General features: G+C 38.8%; 1 protein-coding gene across 1 annotated transcript in view; it reads right to left on the reverse strand.

Annotated features, from left to right (window-relative positions):
* Positions 1–342: 342 nt before the first annotated feature.
* The window catches only part of Meikin (meiotic kinetochore factor), a 39,275-nt gene continuing 27,202 nt past the window's right edge, over positions 343–12,415 (reverse strand). Inside the window, exons 15-16 of the mRNA XM_005350069.2 lie at positions 8,286–8,406; positions 343–374 (exon numbers count right to left, since the gene is read on the reverse strand). Coding sequence (XP_005350126.1) covers positions 343–374; positions 8,286–8,406 — 153 coding nt within the window. The remainder of the gene's footprint in view (positions 375–8,285; positions 8,407–12,415) is intronic.

The following is a 12,415-nucleotide window of genomic DNA, read 5'->3' on the forward strand; positions in this document are numbered from 1 at the left end:
AGCCACCATGTGGGAATTGAACTCAGGACCTCTGGAAGAGCAGCCAGTGCTCTTAACCACCAAGCCATCTCTCCAGCCTGCATAACCATCTAATAACACCTAGGTCCATATTTTAAAGTACAAATGCATATCCATGAAGCATATGAGAAAATGTCTCTTTTCTTAATTGACTAAAAAAATACCAAGAGCATTAGCAGAATTTCCAGACAGTTTATCACAAACAATAAGAGAATTTTATTTTATATAGTTTAATTTTATATAATTTCAGGCAGACATTCTGCTTATATGGACTTTTTACTTCACATTTGTATCTTCATCGCAGTGAAAATTCAGCCACAGCTGTTATGTTCTGCCATTTGTCTTCATTATAATATCTAGAGAAAATGTAACACATTATTTTGTACAGAAGCAAGTGTCCAACAGTTACTGATAAACAACTCCTAAGGGGAGAACGCTCACTGCCTGCATCACACCCACTCCTTCTGCTCCTTCTGCAAGTGTTGGGGAGTTCTTTCTGGAGAGACAGAGACCAGCTCAGTAACATTCTAGAGGAAAGCCTGACAAAGACTGACAACACGCTCTGCAGGGTTCTGCCTCTCACCTTGTAGCCTGGAGGAACTCTGTCCCTGTGCTTTTTGGCCTCATTCCCTGCTCAGGAACTGCTCAGACAGCACCTCCCAGTCTCTCATTTACCATTCCTTTGCCTTCCCCTACTCCATGCTGCAGTTAAATCTGCTTTCTTACCAAATATAGCATTATTGGAGCCTTCCTCTCAGGGCTCACACCAGGAAGTCCAGCAGGAAGACCATAGCTTAACCAGGCTCCCACTGACACATTTTCATTTTGATACATCTCATTCCCCATCCTAATTGGATTTATACCAGGTGGTTCTGTAATTTTGTTGTGCCTCAGAAAACCCTGCTATCACAGTCATGCCTCCATGCCAATTCAAATCTTTGAGTAAGGAACCTAAATATCAGACAATCAGGAACGTAATGTATAGCTAAGTTACAGTTTGCTACTCAAAGTGGGATCTAGGGATCAGTAACAGCAGCAGCATCTAACAGTAATCTTACTGTTAGAAATGAGGGTCCTTTGGTACCATTCTAAAGGGGCTGTAGCAAAAGCTCTGTCATAACATGATCCCCAAGTGGTTCACAAATCATTACAGTTGGGAAAGCCAACTTTACTATGTTCACTCCTTGTGTGGGATGTACTAACCTCAGATGTCTTGACTCACTAAAGACTTCTCAGTTATTCCCAGCCTCATCTTCACTTCACCTTTGCAGACTTCATATCATGATCTTTATTTTCCCAGTCATAAACTATCACACCTCACTTCTGGAACTTGAAATTACTACAGATCTGGGCATCATCTTCCAATCATCCTTCCTTACTACCCCACACAAGCAACTGATTAGTTACTAAGTCCTATCAACTGTTTAGACTGGTTCTCAGAATTCCCGAGTCAGACTTCAGAGGCAACAACCTGAGAATTACTATTTATAAATATCCAGGTGGTCTGAGTAGCATATTTTGTGAGATACACTAGTTCAGGTTTTTATTTTCCCAACTCTGTTCATATGGACTTTGACAAAGGTCACATCAGTCTTTTAACTTTCAGCTTACTTCTTTCCATATCCAAACCTTCTTGACAGAATGACCAAATAAAAAGTAACTGACTAGAATAAGATAAAAAGTGAGCATGACCTTAGAGGTTCTCCGCCATCTACCTCCCAAAACAAGAAAAAAGGGTTTCAGAAGCCCAGTCTCCAAGGATGGCGAAGCATAACTGATTTCAGTTCTTTGATAGAACATTAGGTCTCTGTGCTTACATTATCCTGATACTTCTTTCTAGAAGGCCTATATTCAGGGTTCTCCATGGGCCTTAGATCACCCACCAGAGGAGTTCCACCTGAGCTGTGTACCCTAGTAGAATCAGGTATACATTTCTATTAAAACACATTTACCTCCATCAGAGTTGTTTTAGCTAGCCAATATCTTCTATCAGACTACTAACTGACTGAGGCAACAATATCAACTCTGGCAACTAAACATCTAGAGCATGACATTTGGACTCCAGAAGTATTTCCAAAAAGTCTTAGCTGACTACAGACCCTCCATATTTACATGAATGGATGTGTGTCAACCAAATAACAGGCTTGATAATTCTTCACCATAGTGTCAAAATATATTGATTTCTTTTCCTATAAAGCACTGGCTTCACCTCTGTAGTTAGAGTAATAAATATGTCTGTCTGTGACTATATGTACTTACTTGATAACTTATTCTTCACATGGTAGCATAATCAAATTTACTATTAAATACAGCAACTAAACACATATTTTAGACTTTTGACAATTTAACCAAATCAAGGAAAAGTTTCAAAAGTGAGATTCCAGCTAGACTTGAGGAACTAATCAAACATCTAAAGGCAAATCATCACTGTACACTGGCTGATTTTTTTTGGTAGTCCTGGGATTTGAACCCAGGCTCTCATGTATACGAGGCCAAGTGTTCTACACTGAGCATTATCCTCAGGTCTCATAATGAGTGATTATATTTCAGATACTTTACATAGCTTATCTATAAGTCTCACAATTCTTTAAGGTAATAACTGTCTAACCAGGTTTACAGATAGCATACTAAAAATCCATAGACTCTTTTTGTTTGTTTGCTTTGTTTCTGTTTTTTGAGACAGCGTTTCTCTGTGTAACAGCCCTTGCTATCCTAAAACTAAAATAGACCAGGTTGGCCTCGAACTCATTGAAATCAACCTGCTTCATCTTTCAAGTGCTGGGATTAAAGGCATGCACCACCAAAGCCAGCAAATAGACTTTTAAGGAATTTATTCATGTGTCAGAATATAGGAATGTTCCATTATCTAAGGATTTCTATTTCCATCTCTCTGATACGTACATAGAATTACTTCTACCTCATCTGGTGTGTGCCTGTGTGCTATTTCTACCTACTATCATTATCTAAAATCTCAAGCTTCTCACCAAGACAGAAAGAGAATGGGAGTGTCTATCTGTGATTATATGGTTATATGATTAAAAGCTAAAAGTATCCTCTTTTAGGTTCATATAATGTGTTGATCTAGTTCTGATTTGGCCAGTAATTATCTGTATAAACTAGGACAAGATCACTTATAAATCTGGTAAAATAATTTTGCCATTTGTAGAATGAAAAAATAGAAAAGACCATGTATGGCTCTCAAATTTTTGTGTTTACTGTAATCACCTTGAAAGTTTAACAGCGTTCAGATGCCTCTGCCTTCTCTCGAGTACCCTTAACTTACCAGGCTTTCAGCTGTCCTGGTGATCAAAAGACCAGCACAGAGAAGGGTTGATCTAAACATTTTCTGAGGCCCCTTCTGCCTAGTGGTCACCATTTTCAGAGCCTATTTACCACTCTGTGAGCCTTAGCATTTTTTTTCTTTAATCAACACAGTGCTAGCTGCTTGTCAGTCATACTGAACAGGGTCCTAGATCATCAAAATGAACTTTACACTGTAGCCCTGATTAGATTACTGCCAAACCAGCTAAAACTTTAAATGCCAATGCTAAGAATAGGCTGTTGAATATTTTAAATAACCTGATCACAAGTTAGCTTGGTGCTTTGCTATTTTTACTAAATGAAAGGCAGTCACAAGTAGCCAGAGGTCAAAGGGCAAACACTTAGGTAAGGAGGCTGTTCTTAGTTAGGATAACAGCCTAGAAATAAGACAGGAGAGGGCAGCATCAACTCAAACATTCCTCAGGGGTCTCTGAATTAAACTGCTGACTGTTAACAACTGAAACTCCCAAGCACAATTTGGTTTAGATCTGTTACTTAATCCCCAAATTTTGACAATATCTGGTGTCATAAACTAATATGATAGACATAAAAAAGGATCAATGGCTTTCTTTTTTACTTTTTTCTTTTCTTTTCTTTTTTTTTTTTTTTTGAGGGAGGGTTTCTCTGCCTCAGCTGTCCTGGAACTAGCTCTGTAGACCAACCAGGCTGGCCTTGAACTCACAGAGATCCAACTGCCTCTGCCTCTTAAGTACTGGGATTAAAGGTGTGCACTGCCACTGCCCAGCTAGTTTTTCTATTTTTATTAATAAAGTTTTTATTAGCATACATATTAACAGAAAGTACACCTTGAGGGTTTTTTTATAAATGTAACACACTAGTTTAGCTAGCATGGTAGAATTACCTATAACAACTTCTTTAGTTAATACCTTCATTCCAATGAGGGAAATCACTCCCAATTCCTTTAGAGTTTAGTTTACCTGGTTTATGCTACACACATATAAAAAATAGTAAATATATTCCCTATGAGTATCTAATACCTTATGTGAAATAAAAACTTCATTAAACTATATATATTATTTGATTATTACTATGTAGGACTTGAATGATTATACTACAGTTTACTTACCTATTTTAATTCATGTGCATCTGTCTAGATTGTGGTTTGGAACTATCATGACCAATAAATACTCTAGTATACATTTTTTTTTTAAAGAAAAGTCATGTTATCCTTGCTATCCTGAAACTTGCTACATAGAGCAGGTTTGCCTCAAATGCACAAGATCCATCCACCTGCCTCTGTCTCCCAAATGCCGGAGTTAAATATGTGCACCGCTCCACCTGGCCCTAGTCTATATCTTCTGGTGAACATACATAAACATCATTACTGAGCATAATCCTAGAAGTGGAACTGCCGGGTTGCTAGGGATTTTCTATCTCAAGATTTCTAGGGGTCCTGTACTGTGAACGGAATGATAACTACTAAAGCATGAAACAGTAGTTGTATCTGGGCCCTCCTAACACGGGAAAAGTCACACTCCTTCATGGGCCATTATGGATTTTGCTGTCAACATATATCTTATTTGTGTGTAATACTCTAGCCCATTTTCCAAGTGACATAAAAAAATTACTAGATTTAACAAGAGGCTCATGATAAGAGAAGGCTCAAAAACAGATCCAAGCTATGCTGCAAGATGCTCTATTGCTTGCACAACATGGTCCAGTAGATCCAGAGGTGCTCTAATCATCCCTGACAGATAGAGATGCTGTCTGGTTCTTTTGGGAGGACCTCAGAGTTAAACGGTATGGCCCTTAGAATTTCAAAGTCAAGTTCAACTATACTTAAACACAGAATAACAGCATTTAGCCTGCGAATGGACCTTAGCACTGGGCCACTGTGTTACTGAGCTACTGTAGTGAAGGTCAGGTCTTCACTGCCAAATCAAACTAATATACATAAGATTGCACTCCAGCATGCATTAAAGGCACAAATAGGTCACATGAAGAACTGATACAACTGTTATAGCCCCTACTTTAACGGCTCTATTTTCTCTCATCCAGTCTACACTTAAGAGGTCATGGGGAGTGCTCTGTAGTTTGCTGACCAGGAAAAAGAAAAGATCAGATCTGGTTTACAAATTGTTCAGTCCCTCTGATACAACTCAGGAAAAAAAAAACCAGAGAAATCTTCTTCCAAGGGGCGGGACTTTGAGTAGTGTACCTGGTTGTTTGCTTTGCTGGAAGGAGGAATGACCAGATGTTGGATGTATACCAATTCATAGGTGGTAACAAATGATATGGATGCATGGTTGCGACTTGGAAGAAATGCAGTAAGAAAAAATAGATGAAAAGGAAAATTGAGAAGAGGCATTATATAAAATTCTCTAAATGGGAAAAACCCATGAAACTATTTGTATGACATAAAAATATACACCAACTGGTGACCTTAGCAGAGGAGTCTTAATAATCAAGTGGACAGAATAATTAATGCCAGATGCCAGTCAATCTCTTTCTCTACAACCTCTGTCAGAACAAGGCTGGAGGAAGAGGAAGGAAGCTGAATAGTATCCTCTCTGTCCTTGGACATAAAGGAATGAGGTAGCAGGGAGAGCAGGCTCATCAGCATGGACCTAATTGGTCCTGTTATAGCAGAACACCTTGAAGTGCTCAGGCAGCAACGTGGCAGCAGGTAGATTACACTGACCAACTTTTATCAGGCAGAGGCAGTGTTTTCTCCTTTCCAGGAGAACACTGTGGCTCTGGATGAATATGCCTTCTGTACACACAACACTTTTGCCAAGGCTGTGGCACATGAGTTTATAACCACTGTAAAGAGCGATAATGGTGCCATGGTGTTATGGTTTGGATGTAAGATGCCCCTATGGGTTCCTGTGTTTCAACACTTGCTTCCCAGCAGGTGGTACTATTTTGAAAAGTTGTAGAACCCATGGGAAATGGAACCTTCATGGAAGATCAGGGGGGTTAGGGACTGGCTTAAGGCTTTATAGTTCAGGCTTACATACTATTCACTCTCTGCTGCCTCACATCAAACACAATGTGACCAGCTGTCTCGAGCTCTTGCCACCAGGCTTTCTCTACTATGATTTCTTCATAAACTATGAGCCAAAATAAACTCATCCCCTTTAAGTTGCTTTTTGTCGGGTATTTGGTCACAACTAGAAAAGTAATTCATGCAGAAAAGCTGGTACCAGGGGTGAGGTCACTGCTCTGATAAAATGATCATGTAGTCCTTAGGCATTTGGAACTGTTTTGTGGGAGGAATGTAGAGGAATCTGGAGCTGGGGATTAAAGAAGCCCAGAATATGTAAGCAGAGATTAATTTGCCATTCTAGTGAGTGTTTAGAAAACTCCAGAGAAGGCTGGAGAGATGGCTCAGTAGTTAAGAGCATTGCCTGCTCTTCCAAAGGTCCTGAGTTCAATTCCCAGCAACCACATGGTGGCTCACAACCATCTGTAATGAGGTCTGCTGCCCTCTTCTGGCCTGCAGGCACACACAAAGACAGAATATTGTATACATAATAAATAAATAAATAGGAAAACTCCAGAGAGTGTGGAAAAAAATGCAGACTGCAATAATTCAGCCTATATAGGTTTAGATGGGAACTAGATTACAGGCCATTTGTATTAACATTCTTTAAAAAAAAAAAAAAAGCTGACTATAGTTTGCCTATGTCCCGAAAACCTGAGTGTTGAATTAAAAACTAATGGACTCATTTGTTCAATGGAAGAAGTTTCAGGACACAAGAGCGTTGGGCATCATGGTTACTGCTCACTGTTCTTCTTGGCTGAGAGTTACACCACTGGCACCCCTTGTTCTCAAACCTTTGGATTTTGACTTAACTATGCTACTGGCATTTCTGGTTCTCCAGCAGGTGGATGGTATGCCTTAGAACTTTGAAACTTCCATAATCATATGACCAATTCCTGTATTAAGTCTCCTCTCACATAAAATACCCCATCTATCTATCTATCTATCTATCTATCTATCTATCTATCTATCTATCTATCTATCATATGTATTTATATATTCGAGCAAAGAAACACTGGGAAAGGTTCTCTCTTTCAACACACTCTCTAAAAAGAAACTCTCCCAAAAGTACTAAATAGTGCAAGTGTTTGAGGGTATGTATGGAGAGACAGATACCTATTGATTCTTGTTCTGTTACTCTGGGAAGCCCTCAGTAATATAATTATTAGGTATAAAATGAATAGTATTGACTTAGGCAATCAGGAAGTTATTTAAAAAGTGAAATTGTTATAAACTTGGAGAGTCCTCAGAGCAGACACAGGAAAAAATGAGGACAAAAGTCAAGAATGAACATCTTGCATGGGTATATATACATACATATATATTTATATGTAATATATATTAAATAACACATAAATATATAAAACTATATGTCATATTAAATTTCAGTTGTTTCATTGGCCATTCACTCATGAGAGGTTCTTTAGCTTCACTGTGGAATTAGAAAAATGTGCTTATTTTGATTTTAGAAGCCTTTAATGATTGCATTTGCCTCAACCACTTGGTAATATTTATCAGTTAAAATCTCCTACTCTTTAAATGTGTCAAAGTGGAATACTACTACCTATTATGATAATGGTGAGGAGTTGAGATGTTAAACATAGTGCCTCACACAGAGGAACTCAACCAATACCAGGTGAATAAAATAATTCTCCATCTTTAAAAAGCATACAACTAAAATAAAATTCAATAGCAGAGAATAGCAAATTGTTGAAGAAGAAGCATCCTAGGTAGATACATTTAAGTCAATGTCATAAGCTAAGTTTTCAAAAGATGAAGTATGCATTTTTACAAAGTTATCTTACTCGAGTTTATGACATTTGCTCAAGCTTTTGTAATTTTATCTTTTCAATTTTATGCAAAAACTTGAGAATACAAGTTATAAATGAATTTACTCTGCACAGAAAATATCTACCGTGAAGGCCAACTGAGCTCGCACCTGGAGGAACATCTGTAGGAGGAGAGCACCTTCTCTTCGCAGCAGCATCTTCACGTCTCATATGCCTAGTTCCTGGTGATGCCCTAACAATACAACACATCTCTGATGCATATGAAGGAAACTGAAAAGTAAAAGAGTAGTTATTGCATAATTCCTCTAAGTACTACATTTAATGCAGTCTTATTTAAAATAAAAATAGTCTCACTATTCTTGGTTAGAATGATAGAACCATATTGGAAAACAATGAGTAACATTTAAATAAAGAGATGATGAATTGTCTTATTTTCCTATTGTGAGAAAACACAATGACCAGAGCAACTTATAAAAAGAAAGCAATTTGGCATATGGTTCCAGAGGGTTAGTCCATGACGATAAGATGAGGAATGACAACAGGAGCAGCCTGTCCCCAGTGATACACCTCCAAGTCCTTCCCAAATAGGAAGGACCTGTATTCAAGCATATGAGCCTATGGGTGGGGCATTTCCATTCAAACATCACAGAATGAAACATGAACTTATTGAGAGGATGAATTGAATCGTGATCTGAAATACTATGGAGGGGGTATTTCTAATATCCTGCTTTATTGTCTAAATGAGGGAAATAAAAGTATTGTTTACTTATTTAAACCATGCATATTATCTTCTGTATGAATGCTATTTTATACCCAGATCTGCTTTCTTACTTTCAACAGCCTCTTCCATCTTACACACAGGACAGAGAATTTTCCCAAGGAAAGGGCTTAGCAGATCGTTTCCTCCTTGGAAGATTTCTGGCCATCTGGGGTAGAAGGTCTATGCTAAAAACAGCTGAATGAAGGAAGCTTAAATCAGCAAATGCTGAGATCCCAAGCCCAAAGAGCCTTTTACCTCCAGACAAGAGGCTAAAAGATTCTTCTCTTAGTTGTCCAAAGATCTAATGTTGTTAGCCTGAGAGTTCAGACAGATCATCTAACAATGACTTCACAGTTGTCAAGCACTACTTACAATTGAGATTGTTTAGTTACCTTTCCACATCCACAGTATTAACTATTACTGTATATATAAATCACTATCATACAGAGAAAGTATATGTGTGCACACAGGGAGTGGGGAGTGGGGTTCAGAGTGGGGAGAGAAAGGAGAACTTGTTGTTTAATGCTATGTATATCAGGATAGCTAGTCCATGAGCTTCTGGGGATTCTCTTGTCTCTAGGGACAAACAATTTTAGAGGAGTCTCAAACAAGGTAGAAGGTGAGGACCAACACCCAAGGCTATCCTCTGACCTCCACATGTAGACCACGGCATCTCTATAAATACATGCAGATCCATACATATACATACATGCACACACAAATAGAATCCATGACATTCTGACATAGTACATGGAAAAGAGTGAGGCATGACAAAAACTTTCACACAGGATCGAAAGATAAGATTTTTTCCCAAGCTTCTGAAACAGAAAAAAAATCAGCATGGTTTCACAAAACAACATGGGAAGTTAGAATTATGATAAGATAATGTTGAAGAAATACTAAAGAAAATTATTTGTACCTCAAATTCTCTAACTAGAGTAGAAGAATATCCAACTATGAGGATAGAATTAAAACCTGTTCTGTCATGAACAATCCCATATTCCCTTTCATAAGAGGTAATGCAGAATTCACTTCTCTAAATTAAGGAAAAGAGAGGGAGGGAAGTAAAAAGGAAGGGAGGAAGGGAGAGAGGGAGGGAAAAGAGAGAGCGAACACACACAGCAACTGGGGAGTTTGTATAGTAGATTTGTAAGATGAATCCCCAGAATTGTGATTCAGGCAAATCTAAGGATGATTGGTAACGGTGTCCAGGCACAGAAAGCACAAATCAGAAGACTCCAGCAGAAACTTCTTTCAGTGAATTAAAATCTGATGGATCTTCAGATCTAAAATGTTGCACAAATGATTAACAAAGAATTTAGGACTGGTTAGATACGAAAACAAGGAAACAAGTATCGTGGGCAGAACAATACCCTTCTCAAAAAGACATCAGTTATTATGAAGGTGACTTTATTTGGTAATATGGTCTTAACAGATTTCATCAAGTTAGATCAGGCCCTGGTTCAATATAGCCTGTGTCCTTATAAGAACAGAAAACATGGACATTGCCATACAGGGAAAATGTGAAGGCACAGAGATACACAAAGAGGGAAGGGAGCTATATTGACACAGACCGGACTGATGCTGTTCCAGTCACAAAATGCTGGCATGTAGCCTGACAGAAGAAAAATTCACTCCCAGTGGGTGTGGAGGAGCTGTACTCTGCTGGCATCCTAATTTCAGAGTTGTGGTAGGTATTTTCTCCTGTTTTAAGGAACCATCTACTTTGTAATATTTATCATAGCCATATCAACAAATTACTACTCCAGGAAGTAAACCACTGGGAGAAGCGATTGCAGTTTGCTGTATGCTCTGAACAGTGAAGAATCTCCAATGATACAAATACTTACGAGACCAAAAACTTTACTCTCTTTCTTAAGAAAGAGAAGTTCTGAAGAAAACAGTTGTTCGTGTTCCATTTTATTCAGACAGAGAAAAGGACTGTATTTGAACAATCGACCTAATGGTCGGAGGCTGATCTGACAGGACCAACACCCATGTTGACAGACCAGTCAGTACACTGCTCTTAGCCAGAACGGAAAACTGTCGCATGGAGAAAACTTTCCTAAGACTGTGCTTTTCCAGGACGAGTGCCAGGCAACTTCAGTGTATACAGCTGCTATTAGAACCTGCTACAAATGGGTTTTAGTTCAGCTTTTTGAAGGAACTAACAGGGAAGCACTCCCAAAATATAGTGGGAAAGATCAATGGTTATAAACAATGGAAGAACAGATAATTCCCAAAATGTCAAAAATTTATATTACCAAAGGATAAATCAAGCAATAGGCAGAGATATAACACAAATATATGAGCTAAAAAAGAATTCTGTAAGATAAAGACAACTGACTTAATATATTCTTAAAGTTCCCCACCCTGATTTTAAAATAAAAAAGCCTCACACTCCAGCATGTCCTCAAAAAGAAGGCGTCATCATGTTTGGAGCAGGGTTTCCCTACGTAGTCCACCCTGGCCTTGAGCCACTCTACTTCTCCCTTCCAAGTGCTGGGATTAAGAAAATCTTCTGCTTGCAAATGAGAAGGTGGAAAAATAATTTATTTGGAAAGGAATGAAATTTGGGATGAACTCTGTTTCTCTGTTCAATACCAAATGCTGTGAAAAGGGTTGTAATGGCGAATGGCAACTTGCTATGTTAGCTCAGCAAGTTCTGCACCCAGTCTTAGACAATTATAGTTTTCCATTTCCCTGGCAATGACAAATGGACCAGGGCAGACGTGCAACTCAGGCAAAGTTAACAGAAGCCCTTAGCCAATACTGAAATACATGTACACATAAAAATATTCCTTTCAGTCTAGTGTGGTGGCACACCCCTTTGATCCCAGCACTCAGAAGGCAGAAGCAGGTGGATCTCTGTGAGTTTGAGGCCAGCCTAGTCTACAGAGTGAGTTCCAGGACAGTCAAAGATACACAGAGAAATTCTGCCTCAAAAAAATGTAATAATAATCTTTTTTTCTTCTCCTTGGGCTATATCAAACCATAGAAGATGGTGAAAGTCTGTTTGTAACAGATGACTGGGGGTACAATAAGGACAAGCTGAGGTTAAAAACAAGTGTGAGAATTAGAGTTTGGGATCCCTAAGACCCATGTAAATGTCAGGCAAGTATGATGGCTTGATGTCATCCCAGAACCAGAAAGGCAGAAACAGAATTGGCTGAGCATGCTGGCTAGCCAGGTTCATCCAAACTGGGAGTTCCAGGTCCAAAAAGAGATCATGCCTCAATATATAAAGTTCTGGGAAGGAACTGGAGAAGGCATTTGATATCAACCTCAGAACTACACACACATACCTGGACACACCTGTGCCCATGACATGAGAATATGCATGCAAACACCATACATTTATATCCAAATAATAAATAAAAACAATCATAGAAACATATAGAAGTTTCACCGGTTGGTGGTGGTGAATGCTTTTAATCCCAGCACTTGAGGCAGAGGCAGAGGCAGAGGCAGAGGCAGAGGCAGAGGCAGAGGCAGAGGCAGAGGCAGAGGCAGAGGCAG

The sequence above is a fragment of the Microtus ochrogaster genome, chromosome 7, assembly GCF_000317375.1.
Source record: "Microtus ochrogaster isolate Prairie Vole_2 chromosome 7, MicOch1.0, whole genome shotgun sequence".
NCBI lineage: Eukaryota > Metazoa > Chordata > Mammalia > Rodentia > Cricetidae > Microtus > Microtus ochrogaster.